Here is a 23,035-nt window from a genome sequence, read left to right as displayed (position 1 = left end):
CTTCATGCATACCTTCCTCATAGCCTTCGTATGAATGAAATGGTCATTACACCAGATACTTGAGTAGTTGTTGTTCTTCCATTGCAAATAAACATTCAGGTATGTCAGATGATCACTCTCAGGTACAGCAAACTTCTCTCGGATCTGATCACTTTCCTCTTCTCGACCCTGTGATGAGAAAGGAATGGGCAAATCCCAATGTTAAAGCAAGAAAGATAGCAGGTATAAGGAGACCATGTACACACCCAAGGAATCCACCAAGTATCAATACCTTTCACCCTCCACCCTATGCCATAAAACACCTTAGCGCTATCCCTAATGCCCACCCGTGGATACAAGAGGGTGCCATTAAGCATAGTAACATAAAGACCTGAATGGTCCATCCAGTCTGCCCATTAAAAATACATGATTAACTTGTCTCTTCTTTGATATTTCTGGGTCCTAGATTGTAAAGTCCACCTAGTATTGTCCAAGGTTCCAAATGCTGAAGTTGACGTCAAAGCGCACTCCAGCCTATCCAACCATCCTGTTTGCAGGATATCTACTAAAACATCTGGCCAGTAACATCCTCATGTTCTAAGTTAGTGGAGTTCCCATCGATTCCCTCCCCAGTCCAATCTTACACCAAATCATCACATATGGGACACAGACCGTGCAAGTCTGTCAGTCTGTCCAGTACTGGCCTAAGCTCTTTCATTTACATTCTTCATTTTCTAATTAGAGATCCTCTAAGTTTATTTCACGCTTTTTTGAATTCCATCACCATTTTCCTCTCCACCACTTCCCTCGGGAGGGCATTTCAGGCATCTACCACCCTCCCCGGAAAAAGAATTTTCTAACATTGCTCCTGAGTCTTCCTCTAGTTTTACCATTTTCTCTTCTCTGGAAAAGATTTGGTTCTATAAGAATACCTTTCAAGCAACTTCTGAGAAGTTCCAAAAGAGGAGAAGAGAACATTTCTCTGGGTAAGTGAACATTATTTTGCTTTGCACTTTGATAATAGAAAGATTGGGATTTAAAAAATGTGTTCATTAACAAAGACAATTTGAATTTAAAACCAGCAATGTATATCATATATTTATTTATATTGCCAATTTTTTAAAACATTTTATTGTACACCACCTAGACTTTTTTTAGATAAGCAGTGTATCAAAATCTAATAAAGTTGAAACTTAAACTGTCTATTCAATGTTAAATGTACAGCGCTGCGTACCCCTTTCAGCACTATAGAAATGATAAATAGTAGTAGTAGTAAATGGTTCTTGCTCAGTAGAGCTTACAATCTAAATTAACAGAAAACAGAACAAGTAGGGGTACGAGAGTTATTCAGGGTGCTAAGGGTGAGGGGGTCATGAGTTAAATGCATTCTCAAAGAGGTGGGCTTTTACTTTGGATTTCAAAGCCTGGGATAGGCACACGGGATCTCTTAGAGCAGGAGTGCCCAAAAGGTCGATCGCGATCGACCAGTGGATCATGAAGGTAACATGAGTCGCTCGCGGAGCCCATCCCGAGCTTCGTGATAGACTCGCGTTGCCTTTGTATTCTACCTGCTTCCCGACACAGTAAACAGGACACAGAAGTGCCGGCCCTCCCAATGTCAATTCTGATGTTGGAGAGGAAGTTCCGGGCCAGCCAATCGCTGCCTGGCTAGCCCGAAACTTCCTCTCTGACATCAGAATTGATGTCAGGGTGGAAGGCTGTTCGGTCTGGCGCTTCTGCGTTCTGTTTACCGCGTCGGGAAGCAGGGAGAGTTCAGAACTTGGCAGCAGTAGCTTGGGGGAGGGCAGAGAGAAAGAAAGACAAAGAAAGAAAGGGGGCAGGCAGGGAGACAGAAAGAAAGGAGGGGCAGGGAGACAGAAAGAAAAAAAGAAGGGAAACAGAAAGAAAGGGGGAGCAGGGAGACAGAAAAAAAGACAAACAGAAAGAAGGGAAACAGAAAGAAAGAAAGGGGGGGACAAGGAGATAGAAAGAAGGAAAGGAGGCATGGAGAGAGAGAGACAGAAAGAAAGGGGGGCAGGGAGACAGAGAGAAAGAAGGGGGCAGGGAGAGAGGAAGAAAAAGTTGGGGGAGGAAATGAGGTCTGGAGGACAGGAAGCATACAGGAGGCTGAAAGAGTCAGAAGAAGGAAGTGCAACCAGAGACTCATGAAATCACCAGACAACAAAGGTAGGAGAAAATATTTTATTTTCAATTTAGTGATCAAAATGTGTCTGTTTTGAGAATTTATATCTGCTGTCTATATTTTGCACTATGGCCCCCTTTTACTAAACCGCAATAATGGTTTTTAGTTCAGGGAGCCTATGAGAGTTGGGAGCTGCGAAGGGCATTCAGCGCAGCTCTCTGCGCTAAAAACCGCTATCATGGTTTAGTAAAAGGGAGAGGGTATATTTGTCTATTTTTGTATTATTGTTACTGAGGTGACATTGCATATTTTAAAGTCATCTGCCTTGACCTCTTTGAAAAAAACCCAGAATGATAAATAACATTTCCTCTGCGTACAGTGTGCTTTGTGGGATTTTTTTCATTTTATTGTTGGTAGATCATTTTGACTTGGTCATTTTAAAAGTAGCTCGCAAGCCCAAAAAGTGTGGGCACCCCTGTCTTAGAGAATTACTGTGGATGGGCAGACTGGATGGGCCATTCGGCCTTCATCTGCTGTCATGTTTCTATGAATAGTTCCTGAACAGAGGGGGAGTGTAGTAATACCAAATCACTATAAAATGACCATGGTCACTTATCTTTGTCAAACAGTTTCTTCAATACTTTCAAACTACGAAATCCAGCTTACAGAGCCCAATGTTTAATTCCTGAAAAGAAAATCCCCGTTTCACTAGAAGCTGCATCAGTGGATCCTTCCACATCTCATTCAAAGTTTGTTTTGAAGGCTCCAAAATGGCCACAAGCTTAGGGACACCAAAAATGTAAACCTTCCGATATCAAATCCCACCCCCAAACAGTAAAGGGGAGCCAATCAAAAAACACTGTCCATTCAACCATACAATTCAAATCAAAAGGCATAACATAGCATTGTGCTTCTTAAACGCGTAACCATAAGTTCTATGCGGTTTACAAAATTATAAACTAGAGACAATTTAAGAATGACAGAAAGATATTATTTAACCAAATATTTTGAAAAGAGATAAGTTTTCAGTTGAGTTCTGAAATATTTATAACAAGCTCCAAGCAATAACAATCGAAATTCTCTGTAGTGTGAAGCTGCTCGGTCCAGAAATTTCTTACTTTTACAGCCCTGTACTGACGGAAAGGTGAAACGATGCTAGAGAGAATCTACTGACCATATAAAACGGAGCGGTACCATACATAACCTTATAGCAAAAGCAACCCAACTTAAACAAAACACGAGCCTCCATTGGCAGCCAATGCAACTCACAATAAAATGGAGTCACATGATCATATTTTTTAAGACCATAGATCATTCTAACCACTGTATTCTGAATCAGTATGAGTCAAACCATGTCTTTCTTGGGAATTGTTAAATACACAATATTACAATAATCCAAAGATTGTACCAGAAGTTTAAAAGCAGAAAAATCAAAAAAGGGTTTAATATTTCCATAGCATGTAATAACCCTTACGTACCACAGCATCTATTTGTTTTTTCATGGTCAGATGCTGATCCAAAATAACTGCCAGTATTTTAATTGTTGGTTGAATTATATACAAGGTAGAATTTATACTAATCGATGGCTCGTTAATGTGGCGACACAACAAAGAACTTTGTCTTATCATTGTTAAGCTTGAGTTTGAAATCCTGCATCCAAGAGTTGATCAATTTCAGAGTCAATTTTATGAGAAATATGAGATAAAACTGTAGCACAAGGTATGACAATTCTGATATCATCAGCATAGCTGAACAGTTCTAAACCTAGGTTACTCAAACTGTAACCCAGGGAGGAAAGATATATATGAAATAATGTGGGTGAAAGTGGAGAACCCTGGGGTACACCACTTGGATTTTTCCAGTTAGAGGAAAACTGATTATTAAACTTAACCTGATATTGTCTGGATTCCAGAAACCCTTTAAACCACAGGAGAATATTACCTTGTAGGCCAAAAGCATCCAAACAAGCCAATCTACCAAATCAAAGGCACAACTTAGGTCGAATTGAAGCACCAGCGCACTGTTACCCCTGCTCAGTAGTATTTAAATGGTCTAATAATGTAGCCAACACTGTCTCAGTACTAAAATAGGTTCTGAAACCTGATTGAGAATCGTGCAGTAGGGAATGTTGCTCAAGATATTAAAATAAAACAATCCTTAAGAGTACTTAAGTACTTAAATCAAGAACACTTGATTCCTATTCCATGTATTGTAAATCACTTTGGGTGTTCAGTCAGTTAAATTTGTTCCAATAAAATGAAATGATTTTTTTTTCAGAGTTAGAGTTTCTATGGGTTAAAATTCCGGGAACAAATGGAACAGAAACGAAGATCGGCATCTACTACCGACCCCCAGGGCAGTCTGAAGAAATTGATGGAGACATGACGGACGAGATTAAATGCAACTGCAAGGGAGGCAACGCACTTATCATGGATGACTTCAATTAACCGGGGATAGACTGGAACCTAGGCACCTCCGGTTGCGGTAGGGAGACCAAGTTCCTGGATGCTGTAGGCGATTGCTTCCTGGAACAACTTGTCAAGGAAAATACGAGAGGAAACGCAATTCTGGACTTAATTCTAAATGGACTACGAGGACCTGTGCAAGGTGTAGAAGTAGAAGGGACACTGGGAAACAGTGATCACAATATGATCTGCTTCGATATGGACACAGGGGCAAAACATCGATCCAGAACGACGGCCACGGCACTGAACTTCCAAAAAGAGAATTATGAAGGGATGAGACTCATGGTGGGGAAGAAGATTAAGAAGAGGATAAGCACTGTAAAAACGCTAGAGCAAGCATGGTCCCTTTTAAGGACACAGTCATCGAGGTCAAAAATGGATGAAAACTGGAAAAAGCACAAACAACATCAAAGCAGGTGCCATAAGATGGTAAGAGGGGCCAAAAGAGACTATGAGGAAAAAATAGCCAAGGAGGCAAAAACTTCAAGCCGTTCTTTCGATATATTAAGGAGAAAAAACCCACAAAGGAAGCGGTGGGGCTGTTGGATGACCATGGAATAAAGGGAGTGCTAAAGGAGGACAAAGCCATCGCTGACAAACTGAACACATTTTTGCTTTTGTGTTTACCGAAGAGGATATACACAACATACCGGCAGGCTATACGCGTGAAACGAAGACAGGAAACTGACAGGGTTGACGGTCAGTCTAGAAGAGGTATGCAGGCAGATTGATAAGACTTAAAAATTATAAATCCCCGAGACTGGATGGCATCCATCCGAGGGTAATCAAGGAACTGAAAGGGACTGTAGCTGAACTACTTAAACTAATAGCCAATCTGTCAATCAAATCAGAAAGGACTCCGGAAGACTGGAAGGTAGTGAACGTTACGTCGATCTTCAAGAAAGGTTTGAGGGGTGATCCGGGAAACTACAGACCGGTGAGTAGGACCTCGGTACCGGGAAAGATGGTAGAGGCGCTGATAAAGGACCGCATCATTGAGCAACTTAACGGACATGATCTAAGAACATAACATAAGAAGTGCCTGTGCTGGGTCAGACGGGAGGTCCTTCGTGCCCAGCAGTCCGCTTGCGCGGCAGCCCGACAGGTCAAGGACCTCTGTAGTAGTCCTCTATCTATACCCTTCTATCCCTTTTTCCTTCAGAAATTTGTCCAATCCCTTCTTGAACCCTAATACCGTATTCTGTCCTATCACGCCCTCTGGAAGCGCATTCCAGGTGTCCACCACCCGTTGGGTGAAGAAAAACTTCCTAGCACTGGTTTTGAATCTGTCCCCTTTCAACTTTTCTGAATACCCTCTCGTTTTTGTAGTTTTGAAAGTTTGAAGAATCTGTCCCTCTCCACTTTCTCTATGCCCTTCATGATCTTTTAGGTCTCAATCATATCCCCTCTAAGTCTTCTCTTCTCCAGGGAAAAGAGCCCCAGTTTCCCCAGTCTCTCAGTGTATGAAAGGTTTTCCATTCCTTTTAACAAACATGTCGCTCTCCTCTGAACCCTCTCGAGTATCGCCATATCCTTTTTAAGGTACGGCGACCAATATTGGGCGCAGCACTCCAGATGCGGATGCCCCATCGCCCGATACAACGGCAGGATAACTTCTTTCGTTCTGGTTGTAATACCCTTCTTGTTTATACCTAGTATTCTGTTCGCTCTCTTGGTGGCCGCTGCGCACTGTGCCAACGGCTTCATTGTCTTGTCCACTATTATCCCCAAGTCCCTTTCTTGGGTACTCTTACTCAATAACATCCCTCTCATCGTATAGCTGTACCTCAGGTTTTTGGTTCCTACATGCAATACTTTCCATTTCTCTACATTGAACTTCATCTGCCATCTCATCGCTCACTCCCCTAGCTTGATTTTCAGAAGGCATTCGACAAGGTTCCGCATGAACGACAACTTCAAAAAATTGCAGAGACTAACTTATTCTTTGTGTTCTCTCCAGTAGACTCAATTCCCTCTTTGATGTATAGGGCAATACCCCCACCTTTTTGACCCACTCTGTCTCTGCGGAATAGCTTGTATCGCAGTAGCACAGTGTCCCCGATGTTTTCCTCATTCCACCATGTTTCCGTGATGCTGATGATATCAAGGTTATCTTTTTTTGCCATAGCTTCTAATTCACCCATCTTACTCTTTAGGCTTCTTGCATTCATGTACATACACTTGAGTTTGCGGCCTGTTACTTTCTTGCATTTCCTTCCCTCTTGTGTCCCTTTCGATCCGTCAGGATTTCTGTCCTGCCTATGATCTGGTGAGTCTTCCCTGCTATCTTTCTGCACGATATCCCCTGGGTATACCGGTTCCCGAACCATCGACTCTCGGTCGACTGTCGGCTTTCCCCTTCTTCCTAGTTTAAAAACTTCTCAAATTCTCTCTTGATGTTGCTTGCAAGTAGCCTCGTTCCGTCTCCACTGAGATGGAGTCCATCCTTCCTGAATAGCTTGCTCTTCCCCCAGAACGTTGTCCAGTTGTACACGAAGTGGAATCCTTCTTCCTCACACCAGCGTGTTGACTGCTTGTAGCTCCGTCTGCCTCTTCTCGTCGGGTCTGGGTACCAGCAGGATCTCCGAGAACGCTACCCTGTTGTAGTTCCTGTTGCTCACGTTGTTTGTCCCCACATGGATCACCACCGCCGTATCTTCCTTTTCCACGCTGTCGATGATCCTGTCGATGCGGCTCACTATGTCTTCTACCTTGGCTCCCGGTAGGCAGGTCACCAGCTGGTTCTGTCTTCCTCCCGCTATGTGGCTGTCAACTTGTCTGATGATGGAGTCCCCGACGACGATTGCTGTCCTCTCAATCTTCTCTTGCCTCTCCGTGTCCCTGGTGTATGTCCATCTCTCCAGCCGTAGGTCCGTGTCCTCAACCTGGCATTGGCTTGCACCGGACTCGTCTTCCTGTGAATTCATAGAAACATAGAAATAGACGGCAGATAAGGGCCACGGCCCATCTAGTCTGCCCACCCCAATGACCCTCCCCTACCTTTCTCTGTGAATAGATCCCATGTGTCTATCCCATTTGGCCTTAAAATCAGGCACATTGCTGGCCTCAATAACCTGAAGTGGAAGACTATTCCAGCGATCAACTACCCTTTCAGTGAAAAAGAATTTCCTGGTGTCCCTGTGCAGTTTCCCGCCCCTGATTTTCCACGGATGCCCCCTTGTTGCCGTGGGACCCTTGAAAAAGAAGATATCTTCTTCCACCTCGATGCGGCCCGTGAGATACTTGAATGTCTCGATCATGTCACCCTTCTCTCTGCGTTCTTCGAGTGAGTACAGCTTCAACTTATCCAGCCATTCCTCATACAGGAGATCCTTGAGTCCCGAGACCATCTGGGTGGCCATTCTCTGGACCGACTTCAGTCTCAGCACATCCTTACGGTAATGCGGCCTCCAGAATTGCACACAGTATTCCATGTGGGGCCTCACCATGGATCTATACAATGGCATAATGACTTCAGGCTTACGGCTAACGAAACTCCTGCGTATGCAATCTATGATTTGCCTTGGATAAAGCTTGCTCCACTTGATTGGCAGTTTTCATGTTCTCATTGACGATCACCCCTAAGTCTCGTTCTGCTTCAGTTCTTATTAGGATCTCGCCATTAAGGGTGTAAGTCTTGCATGGATTTTGGCTGCCCAGGTGCATGACTTTGCATTTTTTGGCATTGAAGCTGAGTTGCCAGGACCTAGACCAGCGCTCCAGTAGGAGTAGGTCGTGCATCATGTTGTCAGACATTGAATTTATGTCTGTTGTGCTTTTGCCCACTACATTGCTTAGTTTGGCGTCATCGGCGAATAATGTTATTTTACCTCGCAGCCCTTCTGCCCTCCACTGTTTCCAGATCTCGCAACGGTGTCACCCATTTCTTCCTTGTGGTTGTCCTCCAGATGGTCCTCACTCTCTGTAGGTGTATCTCGGCAGTTCCACTATTGCTGGTGATTTTCCACAGCCTCCCTGTATGCCTCCTTGATGAATTTCTCTAACTCCCAGTCTTCTTCCTCAATGGTTTCCTCTGTCTTGACATTCTCTGCATCCCTACTGCTTGAAGTGCTTCCAGTTCCAGTATTCTGCCCTCCAGGAGTCTGACTTGTTTCTTCAGGGTCTCCAGTTCCCCGCATCGAGTGCATACATAAGACCGCCTCCCAGAGGGAAGGTAGTCATACATATGGCAGAAGGGGCAGAAAACTGGGTAGCTCAACTTCCTGCTTCTGTCTGCTGTTTCCATTGCTGGTCTGCTGTGGCTGTCTTTTGCGTCTGCTGTGGCTGTCCTCTGTGGCTACTGTGGCTGTCCTCTGTGGGTGCTGCGGTTGCCCTATGCTCTCCTTGTCTGTTTGTGTGTCCTTTGTGGCTGCTGCGGTGGCCCTCTGCTCTCCTTGCCTGTTTGCGTACCCTCTGTGTCTGCTGCGGTGGCCCCTCTGCTCTCCTTTGCAGTGACGCGTCCCTTCGCAAAGGCGTTCTCACTAAGGCGAGCGCCTTTAACGCTTGCCTTCGATGCGTGCAGAACGGCTGAGTGCCGTTGGCCCCTCCCCTTTTAAGGGGGGAGCTCAGATCAGATCTCTGATGACGTCGCCTCTGCCCCTCAGTCTCCTGCCTTCTCTCTCTTATTCCCCTCTGCTTCTCACTGCCTGCTTCTGTTCAGCTGCCTCCCAACTCTTTCTGCCCCGCTCTTCTAGGCAGTGATTGCCTCGCCGTTGGCCCCTCCCCTTTTAAGGGGGAGTTCGGATCAGATGCCCCTCACTGTCTCCAGCCTTCTCTCTCTTATTCCCCTCTGCTTTTCACTGCCTGCTTCTGTTCAGCTGCCTCCCGACTCTCCTTCAGCTGCCTCCCGACTCTCCTTTCTGTCCTGCTCCTCTAGGCAGTGATCGCCTCGCCGTTGGCCCCTCCCCTTTTAAGGGGGAGCTTGGATCAGATCTCTGGATGTTGATTGATTCGGTAATATTGCACTCTCCTTGTCAGTCCCATAATGGAAGAGGGTGGAAGGTTGGGGGGTATGGGGGGGAGTGGATTGAGTGGTCTTTTTGCATTTCTGGTTTATATATGATGCTTTGTATATTGGACTCTTTTTCTTCTTTTCTATCAATGTTATTTATTGGAAAATTGAATAAATATATTTTTAAAAAGGCAAAAGGGGAGGGCCGAGAAGCAAGAGGTGATGCTGGGTGAAAAATGGAATACTGGTCCATGGAGGAGAGAGAAGAAAATAATGCTGATCTGAGGAGAGGGAAAAAGAGAAATGCTGGACCAGTGGGTGGGGAGGGAGAAGGAGAAGGAGAAATGCTGGACTAGTGGGGTAGAGGAAGAGGAGGAGACAAGCTGGGCAAGGAGGAGAGGGAAAATGGGAGAAAAGTGAAGGGAAGAGACAGTGTAATTCTAAATATGAAGAATCCTATCTAGAAAGAGTACAGAGTTGCTGAATATGGTGGGAAAGAGAAGAATGGGAGGGGGAGATTTTGACTGGTAAGCGAAGTAGAAAGGGATAGAGAGAAGGATGCTGATTATGGGGGGTGAAAGGGGATAAGCTGCACTGCTGGGAAAGAAGGGAAATGTTAGGCTATGAATGTGGGGGAAGAGAGGGAAAGTGTTTGACCAGAAGAGTGTGGCACACAAAAAGAGTGAAGTTGCATATAAGGGTAGGGGGTTGAAAAAGGGAGGCGAGATGCTGGGCAATGGAGGGAAGGAGAAAGAGAAGAGATGCTGACTTACAAAAGTGGAGGAAGGGGAGATGTCAACCGTGAAACCATAAGAAGCTGTCAAAGAAATTAGAATGAGAGAGTTAAGGATAAGTAGGTGAAAAGTAAAAAGGAGGAGGGGGAGAACTTGAGTAGACAAAGTCAAAAAAGAAAAAGAGGAAAGAGTTGGCAGGGAAGATCAATGTTAGAGACTGATGAGAGGGAATAGAAAAATACAGGAAAGCAAAAGAAAGAGAGAAAGTCACTAGGACCAACATGATTAAAAAAAAAAAAAAATCTCAGATAAAAGTAGAAAAAACTGGTTTTAACCAAAATACTGAACTGGAGAATGTTGGTTTTGGGAAATATCTAATCTAATCTAATCCTTAGGTTTGTATACCACATCAACTCCACGTTCGTAGAGCTCGACGCGGTTTACAGTAGGAGAAATAGGAAGGAATTACAACAGAGGGTTAGAGGTAGAAGTGTGAAGAAAATTTAGAGGACTTGGGATGCCAAGATATGAGTTTCCTTGATTCTTAAGTTGGAGGGAGACTTACATTTTTTGAGAAAAGCCAGGTTTTCAGATGTTTGCGGAAAACTTGGAGAGAGCTCAAGTTCTGAAGAGGGGAGGTAAGGTTGTTCCAGAGCTCAGTGATTTTGAAGTGGAGGGAGGTCCCTAGCTTTCCTGTGTGGGAAATGCCTTTTAGCGAGGGGAAGGATAGTTTTAATTTGTGGGAGGATCTGGTGGCATTAGGGTTTGAGGAATTCCAAGAAAGAGGGATAAAGGGAGGGAGGATACCATATAGGATTTTGAAAGTTAAACAGGCGCATTTATAATGGACCCTGGCGATTATCGGAAGCCAGTGGAGCTTGGCCAGGAGCGGGGAGACATGGTCAAATTTACTTTTAGCGAAGATGAGCTTGGCCGCGGCATTCTGAATCCGAAATCTGCACTGTAGATGTTTTTGTATTAGGCTGCCAAAACGTTCTGATTAGCCCTAGATTTTGTTCATAATGCTGCAAATTTAAGAATTGCCAACCTGGGACAGACCGAAGGTCCATCAAGCCCAGAATCCTGTTTCCAACAGTGGCCAACCCAGGTCCCAAGTAGTAAAACAGATTTTATGCTGTTTATCCTAGGAAGAAGCAGTGGATTTCCCTAAGCCATGGACTTCTTTTTTAGGAAATGATCCAAACCCTTTTTAAACCCCGCTAAGCTAACTGATTTCACCACACTCTCTGGCAACGAATTCCACAGTTTAATTACATATTCTGTGAAGAAATATTTTCTCCACTTTTTTTTTAAATCTACTACTTAGTAGCTTCATTGCATGTCCCCTAGTCCTAGTATTTTTGGAAAGAATAAACAAGCAATTTACTTCTACCCTTTCCATTCTTCTGAGTATTTTATAGACCTTTGTTATATCACCCCTGAGCCGTCTCTTCTCCAAGCTGAAGAGCCCTAGCCGCTTTATCCTTTCCTCATATAGAAGTTGTCCCAATCTTTTTATTATTTTTGTCACCCTTCTCTGTACCTTTTCTAATTCCACTATATCTTTGTTGAGATATGGTGACCAAAACTCCACACAGTATTCAAGGTGTGGCCATACCATAGAGCAATATGGTGACCAAAACTTCACACAGTATTCGAGGTGTGGCCATACCATAGAGCAATACGGTGACCAAAACTTCACACAGTATTCGAGGTGTGGCCATACCATAGAGCAATACAAGGGCATTAAAACATTTTCATCTTTGTTTTCCATTCCTTCCCTGATAATTCCTAACATTCTATTTGCTTTCTTAGCAGCCGCTGCACATTGAGCTGCGGGTTTCAACTTATCCGCAACAATGACACCTAGATCTTTTTCCTGGGCAGAGACTCCTAACACAGAATCCAGCATCACGTAGCTATTGTTCGGGTTCCTCTATCCAACATGCATCACTTTGCACTTGCTCACATTAAACATCATCTTACAATGGTGACATTTCCTGTTAAAATAGGGTCCTCTACCAGTCACAACATTTCCACTGCAACAGACAAGGGATCAGGCAATACTGGACCTGATACTTACCAATGGAGAAAGTGTCACAGAGGTCTCGGTGGGCGACACATTGGCCTCCAGTGACCACAACATGGTATGGTTCAATATCAGGAAAGGTTTCACTAAATCTACTACACTAACCAAAGTCCTCAAATTCAAGGACACAAATTTCAAAGAAATGGGAGACTTCGTTCACCAGGCGCTACAAAGCCAAGAAGAAACCGATAACGTGGAAGACATGTGGTCGACTTTGAAAGCAACCATACAAGAAGCAACAAACCGCTATGTAAAATCAGTAAGTAAACGGCGAAGGAACAATAAGCCATAGTGGTTTACTGCGGAGATCTCACACCTGATCAAGGAGAAGAAAAAAGCATTCATCTCTTACAAACAATCAGGGAAGCAGGACTCTAGAGCAGACTACCTGGCCAAATCAAAAGCCGTCAAAACAGCAGTCAGGGAGGCTAAATTCCTCATGGAGGAGTCTCTAGCAAAGAACATCCAGAAGGGAGATAAATCCTTCTTCAGGTATATCAGTGATAGAAGAAAAAACTCAGGCGGGATTGTACATCTTAGGAAACCAGACGGAGACTATGTGGAAAAGGATTCGGAAAAAGCCCAACTATTAAATGAATACTTCTGCTCAGTCTTCACCCGAGAAGCGCCAGGGCTCGACCCTCAGCTACAGACAAGGGTTGGCTCAGTTGACCCGTTTAGTAACTTTGAGTTTACGCCCAGCAGTGTCTACGGTGAGCTGTCAAAGCTCAAGGTTAACAAAGCAATGGGGCCGCACAACCTGCACCCCAGGGTGCTTAGGGAGCTGAGTGATGTCTTGGCGGAGCCACTGTCCGCGCTCTTCAACTTCTCCCTTAGTACAGGCAGCGTCCCGTTGGACTGGAGGATGGCTAACGTCATTCCACTCCACAAGAAAGGCTCAAAGATGGAGACAGCAAACTACAGACCAGTGAGTCTAACATCGATAGTGAGCAAACTAATGGAAACTCTAATCAAACACCAATTAGATAAGATCCTGGATGAGGAGAATCTACGGGATCCCCGACAACATGGATTTACTAAGGGGAGATCCTGCCAATCCAACCTGATCAGCTTCTTTGACTGGGTAACGGGGAAGCTGGATATTGGGGAGTCCCTGGACATCGTGTACCTGGACTTTAGCAAAGCATTCGATAGCGTACCACACCACAGGTTACTGAGCAAGATGAGTTCTATAGGATTAGGTAACACATTGACGAAATGGGTTGGGAGCTGGCTTGGAGGTAGGCTCCAAAGGGTGGTGGTGAACGGCACCCCCTCCGAAATGACGGAGGTGATTAGTGGAGTACCACAGGGCTCAGTCTTGGGCCCAATCCTATTCAACATCTTTATAAGAGACTTGGCAGAAGGGCTTCGAGGTAAAATAACATTATTCGCCGATGACGCCAAACTGAGTAATGTAGTGGGCAAATGCACAACAGACGAAGATTCAGTGCCCGACAACATGATGCACGACCTACTCCTACTGGAGCGATGGTCTAGGACATGGCAACTCAACTTCAATTCCAAAAAATGCAAAGTTATGCACCTGGGCAGCCAGAATCCATGCAAGTCTTATACCCTTAATGGCGAGATCCTAGCAAAAACGGTAGCAGAACGAGACTTGGGGGTAATCGTCAGTGAGGACATGAAGTCTGCCAATCAAGTGGAGCAGGCTTCGTCCAAGGCAAGACAAATCATGGGCTGCATACGAAGGGGTTTCGTCAGTCGTAAGGCGGAAGTCATTATGCCACTGTATAGATCCATGGTGAGGCCCCACCTGGAATACTGTGTGCAATTCTGGAGGCCGCATTATCACAAGGATGTGCTGAGACTGGAGTCGGTGCAAAGAATGGCCACCCGGATGGTCTCGGGACTCAAGGATCTACCATACGAAAAACGGCTTGACAAATTACAGCTATACTCGCTCGAGGAGCGCAGAGAGAGGGGGGACATGATCGAGACGTTCAAGTATCTTACGGGCCACATCGAGGCGGAGGAAGATATCTTCTTTTTCAAGGGTCCCACGACAACAAGAGGGCATCCGTTGAAAATCAGGGGCGGGAAACTACGAGGTGACACCAGGAAATTCTTTTTCACTGAAAGAGTGGTTGATCGCTGGAATAGTCTTCCACTACAGGTGATTGAGGCCAGCAGCGTGCCTGATTTTAAGGCCAAATGGGATCGGCACATGGGATCTATTCACAGGGCAAAGGTAGGGGAGGGACATTAAGGTGGGCAGACTAGATGGGCCGTGGGCCCTTATCTGCCGTCTATTTCTATGTTTCTATGAATGCACCCAGCATTAAATGAATCTACCTTTCTAATGAAAGTCCAATAGGAAAACAGTGTCAGAGCTCTTCTTCAAAACCTTGCAGCAAAGAGCACTCACAGATTTAGTTAAGCTCCTGCACAGAATTCTTAGTGAGGATGTCAGTAGTTAGTTCTCAGTCTCCACCTGCTGGTAGGAGAGAACAAACCAGACATCTGGACTGGTTTGGAGAGACACCAAGGAATTAATATTTTTCACTGGTGTCACTAACCTGAGGTTCCTGCAGTGAAATGCATGATTTTGTTGCAGTTTAGTAAATACCTCTCCAACTGTATAACTTGAAGACACTGTGGGATTATTTCATCATTTTGATTTTATAGGGTTTTATTTGGGGGGTTTAATTGCCTTGTACTGGGCAATTGACAAGTAGAATATAAAGGCCAATGTAAATGTATTTATTCACCTCACCTTTGGCCTGTAAAAGATAGCAGGCACAGAAAGCATCGATACAATGAGCAGGATCTCACAGCTGCAGCCCATGTCACAGGAAACAATCAGCATCTTGGACAGTGCCGGGTCCAGGGGAAATTCCACCATCAGTCGCCCCGTAGAAGTCAAGCTACCTACAAGGCATAGATGTACCCAAAGTGGTTACAGAACGGAGCCAGGGCCTAACGAATTTAGAGCACTTACTGATACAGAACAGGATAGCAATGTACCACTAATAATCTAATCTTATAAAGGGATGAAAAAAAGGTTGCGAACCCCATGCATAATGAAAAGTACAAGTTCTTACCATGATACCCTTGTTTAACTGAAGCCATTAATTTCTAATGCAGTAAAAAAGGAATAAATTTAACAAAGTCATGTTTGAGATACAATAATATACCCAAACAGGAAAAATACAACTAATTTAGAATTGCTGCATGATTCGGATTCTGCCGTTGTTGGTGGCCATCAATCATGTGTCAATCAAGCGACAACACTGGGTACAAAATCCAGTGGCGTACCAAGGGAGGGGCGGCCCACCCCCAGTGCACGGCCCGCCCCTGGTGCACGGCCCAAGGGGGTGCACAGCTGGCCACTCACCAGAGAATAGGCTGCCGCCGGGGAAAGGCTGCCATTGCCATCATCAGAAACAAGCCGGAGCCGAGTTCTCCCTCCCTGCTTCTCTTCCCGCGAGCCGACGAACTCTAGCCATCCAACGTCAATTCTGACGTCGGAGAGGACATTCTGGGTCTGCCAATCGCTGCCTGGCTGGCCCGGAACGTCCTCTCTGACGTTAGAATTGACGTCGGGCAGTGAGAGTTGGTCGGCTCGCAGGAAAAGAAGCAGAGTGAACTCGGCGCCGGCCTGTTTCCGATGGCCAGTGGCATCCTTTCCCCAACGGTGGTGGCAGCAGTATGTTTCCAAATGGCGGTGGCATGGGGGAGGGCAGGGAGAAAGAAAGGGGGGGAGACAGGGAGCCAGAAAAAAAGAAAGGGGGGGGGACAGGAATCCAGAAAGAAAGAAAGAAAGGGGGCAGGAGAAAGACAGACATAGAGAAAGAAAGGGGGCATGGAGAAAGAAAGAAGGGGGCAGGGTTAAAGAAAGAAAGAAATGGGGCACAGAGAGAGAGAGAAAGACAAACATATAGAAAGAAAGGGGGCATGGAGAGAGAAAGAAAGAAGGGGGCAGGGTTAAAGAAAGAAAGAAATGGGGCACAGAGAGAGAGAGAAAGACAGACATACAGAAAGAAAGGGGGCATGGAGAGAGAAAGAAGGGGGCAGGGTGAAAGAAAGAAATGGGGCACGGAGAGAGAGTGAGAGAGAAAGACAGACATACAGAAAGAAAGGGGGCATGGAGAGAGAAAGAAAGAAGGGGACAGGATGAAACAAAGAAAAAGTTGGGAGAGGGAATGAGGTCTGGAAGAGAGGAAGCATACAGGAGGCTGAAAGAAGGGAAGAAATATTGGATGCACAGTCAGAAGAATAAAGTGCAACCAGAGACTGATGAAATTACCAAACAAAGGTAGGAAAAATGATTTTATTTTCAATTTAGTGATCAAAATGTGTCCGTTTTGAGAATTTATATATGCTGTCTATATTTTGCACTATGGGCCCCTTTTACTAAACCGCAATAGCAGTTTTTAGTGTAGGGAGCCTATGAGTGTCGAGAGCAGCGTGGGGCATTCAGCGCAGCTCCCTGCGCTAAAAAACGCTATCGCGGTTTAGTAAAAAGGGAGGGAGTATATTTGTCTATTTTTGTATAGTTATTACTGAGGTGACATTGCATAAAGTCATCTGCCTTGACCTCTTTGAAAACCCGCGGAATATAAATGATAATTAACATTTTCTCTGCGTACAGTGTGCTTTGTGTTTTTAAAATTTTATTGTTGGTAGATCATTTGGACTTGACCACAAAGGTAAGGGTGAGGAAGGGGAGCTGCTGAAAGACATCTAGAAATCCTTGCAGGCTTGACTGTGCAGGGAATTATTTTTGTAAAATCATATTTTGTTATGTGATTGGCATTATGTAGACTTTAATTTCTATGAATGAATAGAATGAAAATTATATAAAATTACTTGCTTGTTTTTATGTGCGTGCGCTGAAGGAAAGTGGAGAGAGTGGGGAGAAGACACTGATTTATAAATTGACAATTGTACAGAAGATTGTTTCTTTTTATATTTTTAAATAATAAGTTCAATATAAAACAATTCAAGGCTTGTGTGGATGGAAACAGGTGGTTTGTGGGGATGAGGACCGAGCTTACAGGGATTAGTCCAATAAAATTGTATTTTCTTATTTCTCATTATTTGTTTTATTTTTATTTGTTAATTTGTAAAGTGGTGATTGTTATGTATCAGTTTTTTCAAATTTACATCTACTGTCTTTATATTTTGCACAGTATTACAGGACATGTATTACTGTTTTTGTGGTGTTGCATTGTATGCAGAGTCTGGTTTCTTGGCAGTTCAGTTTAACTTTTGTCTACATATTTCTATTTTTTGTTTGTGATTATTCCATATTGGGCGAGGGTGTATCTGTCTGTGTGTATGAAAGGGACATGGCTTTCTGATAGCATTGACGGTACAGGATCAATTGACTGTGCGGGATCTGGCTTGTTTAGTTTTACAATGTATGTGTTGGTGTTCTAGTGCTCACTACAATGTTTAAGATGCAGCCTTTTCCTAGGTACACTCTTGTTGTGCGATATGTAGATTGTTACTAAAAATTATATTTTTCATATAGATGGGGGGGGGTCAAAAAATGATGGGCCCTGGGTGTCACATATGCTAGGTATGCCACTGACAGAATCGTGCAACCAGCAAAGGTAAGCGCCAGAAATTTAGGCTTACATTTCCGGCATCTACATTTGATGTGAATTGCGCCTCTGTAGGTGCAATTCTGGCACTGATGTTTAGGCACTTTGAAACTCAGTTAAAAATGTCATTTGAATGGCGTTTTTTTAACTGTGCTTGGGCACCTACCGGCACCATTTAATAATAATAATAACAGTTTATATACCGCAGGACCATGAAGTTCTATGCAGTTTACAATGATTAGAAATGAGTAACATAGAAACATAGAAACTGACGGCAGAAAAGGGCCACGGCCCATCTAGTTTGCCCACACTAATGACCCACCCCTACCTTCCTCTATGAAGAGAACCCACATGCCAATCCCATTTTGTCTTAAAATCTGGCACGCTGCTGGCCTCAATTACCTGTAGCGGAAGATTGTTCAAGCGATCAACCACCCTTTCGGTGAAGAAATATTTTCTGGTATCTCCATGGAATTTCCCACCCCTGAGTTTCAATGGATGCCCTCTTGTTGCCGTGGGACCCTTGAGAAAGAAGATATCTTCCTCCACTTCGATACTGCTCGTGACATATTTGAATGTCTCTATCATGTCTCCCCTCTCTCTGCATTCCTCTAGCGAGTATAGCTGCAGTTTATCCAGCCGTTCCTCATACGGGATATCCCTGAGTCCCGAGACCATCCGGGTGGCCATACGCTGAACTGACTCACCTCTCAGCACATCTTTGTGGTAATGTGGCCTCCAGAATTGTACACAGTATTCCAGATGTGGTCTCACCATGGATCTGTACAATGGCATTATGACCTAGGGCTTAAGGCTGACAAAACTTCTACGGATACAGCCGATGATTTGTCTAGCCTTGGACGAAGCTTTCTCCACTTGGTTGGCCGTTTTCATGTCTTCACTAATGATTACCCCCAAGTCCCGTTCTGCTGCAGTCCTTGCTAGGGTCTCACCATCAAGGGTGTAAGACCTGCATGGATTTCTGCTGCCAAGGTGCATGACCTTGCATTTCTTGGCATTGAAACTTCTTGGCATTGAAACTTAGGTCCTGGACCAATGCTCCAGCAGGAGTAGGTCATGTGTCATATTGTCGAACAATGAGCTTTTATTAGGCACTGTGCTTTTGTCTGTTGTGCTCACGTCTACTCTATTGCATAATTTGGCATCATCGGCGACTAACGTAATTTTATCTCAAAGCCCTTTAGCCAAGTCCCTAATGAAGATGTTGAATAGGATTGGTCCCAGGACCGAGCCCTGCGGCACACCGCTGATCACCTCCGCCGTTTGAAGCCTACCACTAAGCCAATCCTTAACCCATTGAGTCAATGTGTCCCCTAATCCTATCGAACTCATCTTGCTCAACAACCTGCGGTGTGGGATGCTATCAAATGCTTTGCTGAAGTCCAGATACACGACGTCTAGAGACTCCCTGATATCCAGTTTCCTTGTTACCCAGTCGAAGAAGCCAATCAGATTGGATTGGCAGGACCTACCACAGCACAGAAACTGTCCTAGCTGCTCTGACCAACTACCTCCTCCACCTGTTCTTACTGGGCAAAAGCGCCCTAGTACTCCAATTCGACTTAAGCAGCGCCTTCGATCTAGTCGACCACAATATCCTGCTCAACTGCCTTGACTCGATCGGCATTACCTGCCAAGTACTAAACTGGTTCTCAAGCTTCCTAACTAACCGTACTTACCAGGTCCACAGCAATAGAACCTTCTCCCATCACTGGCGCAACCCCTGCGGAGTCCCACAAGGCTCCCCTCTATCCCCCTCCCTTTTTAACATTTACTTGGCCCCCCTGGCACGGACACTTGCTGACTTAAACCTAAAATCATTCATATACGCAGATGACATCACCATTATCATTCCCCTTACTTCATTCACACAACAGACGGAACAACTCACCTCCTCCATCCTCACCAAACTAGAACTATGGACCTCACAATTCAAATTAAAACTGAACACCGAAAAAACCAAAATTTTCCTGGCAAGTCCTAACCATAAACTTACAAACACCTCCCTGAAATTGAACGGCCTAGACTATCCTATCAACCCCACCATAAAAATCCTTGGAGTCCTCCTAGACAGATGCTTGACATTCGAAGATCATACCAGTGCCCAGGTCAAAAAATGTTTCTACTCCCTCTGGAAACTTCGCACCAATAAACGCTACTTCGACCCCTCTCCTTCCATTTTCTGGTCCAGTCACTAATCTTAAGTATACTGGACTATTGTAACATCATATACCTGGGATCCTATAAAAACACCATCAAACGTTTAAGAATAGTTCAAAATGCTGCTGTCCGCCTCATCTTCGGCCTCAAAAAATATGACAACGTTAGCCCCTATTACGCTAAACTCCACTGGCTGCCGGTGGAGGCAAGGATCATCTTCAAATTCGCCTGCCTCTGCTTCAAAACCCTAGCAGGCTCTTCTCCAATCTACCTATCCGAGCACTTTGAAATTGCTGGCCCCTCTTGTACACGAAACACCTACCTGTTCTCCTTTCTTTCCCTGAAAGGCTGCCTCTACAAGAAATTTCTCGACAGATCCCTTGCATTCCAAGCGGGCAAATGGAACAAATGCCTCACAGCACTCATCTCCAATTCCCCCCCCTACCAAATGTTCAAGAAGGCAATCAAAACCTACCTTTTTGATAAATTCCTCTAACTTCTCACCCCCTCTTCCTTGCCTCCCCCTTGGACCTTGACTTACCTCAGACTCTCGACTCCTCCAATCCTGTCAGCCAAAAAATGGCTTAACAAAATGGATCACCCTATCCAACTAATCACCCCTTCTTCGTTACCTCCCTTACTTAATGCCTCTGCTCGGCTTTATCGAACTCCGCAGTATATATCACCGCTGTATTTAACACTACTGTATGAACTCTGCTATATATATGCAACTTACAACAAATGTAACTTCTCTGCAATAGTAACTGACCTGAAAAATAACTTCACCGCAAATGTAGCGTCGCTGAAAATGTAAATGTAGCTATGCCAAAAAAAAAAAAAAAAAAAAGTGTAACTTCGCTGTAATGTACAGTCTCTTCATCTGTTAACCACATAGAACTTCCATGGTAATGCGGTATACAAAAATAAAGTTATTATTATTATTATTAGTAAACCCATGTTGATGGGGATCTCTTAGGTACTCTCCTCATTCAGGATCGTGTCCAATTGGCATTTGATTAGAGTTTCCATAAGCTTGCTCACTATCGATGTGAGACTCTGTAGTTCTGTAGTCTGTAGTTCGCAGCCTCCGTCCTGCATTCTTTCTTGTGGAGTGGAATGACGTTTGCCGTTTTCCAGTCCAACGGGACCCTTCCTGTACTCAGGGAAAGATTGAAGAGCGCGGACAATGGTTCCGCCAAGACGTCCCTTACCTCCCTGAGCACCCTGGGGTGAAGCTTGTCTGGTCCCATAGCTTTGTTCTCCTTGAGTTTTGATAGCTCGCTGTAGACACAGCTGGGCGTAAACTCGAAATCTCGAAACGGGTCTACCGAGCTTTCCCTTGCCTGCAGTTGAGGGCCAGATCCCGGCTCCTCGCAAGTAAAGGCGGAGCAAAAGTATTCATTTAAAAGTCTGGCTTTATCGGAGTCTGATTCTACATAGTTCCCATCGGGTTCCCTAAGGCGTACTATCCCATCTGTGTTTCATTTTCTGTCACTAATATACCTGAAGAAGGATTTATTGCCCTTCTTGATGTTCTTCGCTAGGTTCTCCTTCATTTGGAATTTAGCCTCTCTGAATGCTGTTTTGATGGCTTTCGACTTGGCCAGATAGTCTTCCCTAGATTCCTGCCTCCCTGATTGTTTGTAGGAGTTGAACGCTCTTTTCTTCTTTTTTATGAGGTCTGAGATCTCCGCAGAGAACCACTGTGGTTTGTTGTTTCTTCGCCGTTTACTTACTGATTTAATATAGCGGTTGGTTGCTTCTTGTATGGTAGCTTTCAGAGTTGACCACATTTCCTCTACATTATCTGTTTCCGCTTGGTTTTGCAGCGCCTGTTGGATGAAATCTCCCATGTCTTCGAAGTTTGTGTCCTTGAAGTTGAGGACCTTGGTTAAAGTAGACTTCACATAGTTAAAATCTATTGATTAACAGCTCTAGAGATCAGTTATTGTGGGAGAGATTGTGCAAATCAGTTTCCTATGTACTTTAAGAACAGATATGTTTTTAGGTGTCTCCTAAATTCCCAATAGGTATTGGCAAGCGTAAGTAATTGTTTCAGATCTTTGACCCATAATGCTGCTTGATAAGAGAGAAGATGTTAGTGATGTCTTTTAAATTTACATCCTCTAACCAGGGGAGAAACAAAATTAAAGTTTGAGCTTCTCTTATATCTATTGGTTGAAAAGGAGAAAAGATCGGTTATGTATTTGGGGGCTAGGTCAAATAGTACCTTAAAGCAGCCAAATTTAAACTTCACATGTGCCTCCATCGGCAGCCAATGCAGAAGTCAGTAGGAGGGAGTTATATGATCGAACTTCTTCAACCCAAAGATCAACCTGACTGCTGCATTCTGCCCTAATTGTTATCGCTGCATATTCTTCTGGGAAATTGCCAGACAGGCGATATTGCAGTAATCCAGTTGGCTCAGTATGAGGGATTGTACCAAGATTGTAAATGATGTATTAAAATATGCTCTAATGCACAGTTCTTCAACCGCCGGTCCGCAAAAAAATTTGCCGGTCCGCAAAGGATTCGGGTCCCCACCGCAGCAAAAGGTGCCGGCATCAGCTGACGTGCAACTTCCTGTTGCCGTCGCTGTACCGGCACTCCTACCTTCCACCACCAACTCCTGCCGCGTATGTCTCCGCACCCCTAGACAAGCAGCGGCAGCTCTGTGTGCTTTTAACTTCGGCACACAGCTGCCCCAAAGCAGTATTTTAGCGCGGTTTCATGAGGCAGCCTCGGGGCCTTTGTTAGGCCGGCCCACATCACATCATCGAAGCAGGCAGGCCTACCAAAGGCCCCAAGGCTGCCTCATGAAACCGCGGCTAAAATACTGCTTAGGGGCAGTTGTGTGCCGAAGTAAAAAGCACACAGAGCTGCCGCTAGCCTACATAGAGAAAACATTTGCTGGAGAGGG

The 23,035-nt window shown here is 44.6% G+C and overlaps 1 protein-coding gene across 4 annotated transcripts in view; it reads right to left on the bottom strand.

Moving 5' to 3' along the window:
- Positions 1-23,035, bottom strand: part of DHX38 (DEAH-box helicase 38) — a 370,469-nt gene that overhangs the window by 59,230 nt on the left and 288,204 nt on the right. For all 4 annotated transcript variants that reach the window (XM_033942501.1, XM_033942499.1, XM_033942500.1 and 1 more), the window contains 2 exons: positions 15,099-15,253; positions 13-168 (listed from right to left, as the gene is read on the bottom strand). In XM_033942501.1, coding sequence (XP_033798392.1) covers positions 13-168; positions 15,099-15,253 — 311 coding nt within the window. The remainder of the gene's footprint in view (positions 1-12; positions 169-15,098; positions 15,254-23,035) is intronic.

This window comes from Geotrypetes seraphini, chromosome 4 (assembly GCF_902459505.1).
Source record: "Geotrypetes seraphini chromosome 4, aGeoSer1.1, whole genome shotgun sequence".
NCBI lineage: Eukaryota > Metazoa > Chordata > Amphibia > Gymnophiona > Dermophiidae > Geotrypetes > Geotrypetes seraphini.
The sequence above is the reverse complement of the archived record's forward strand: the minus strand, read 5'-3'. Positions and strand labels throughout refer to the sequence as shown.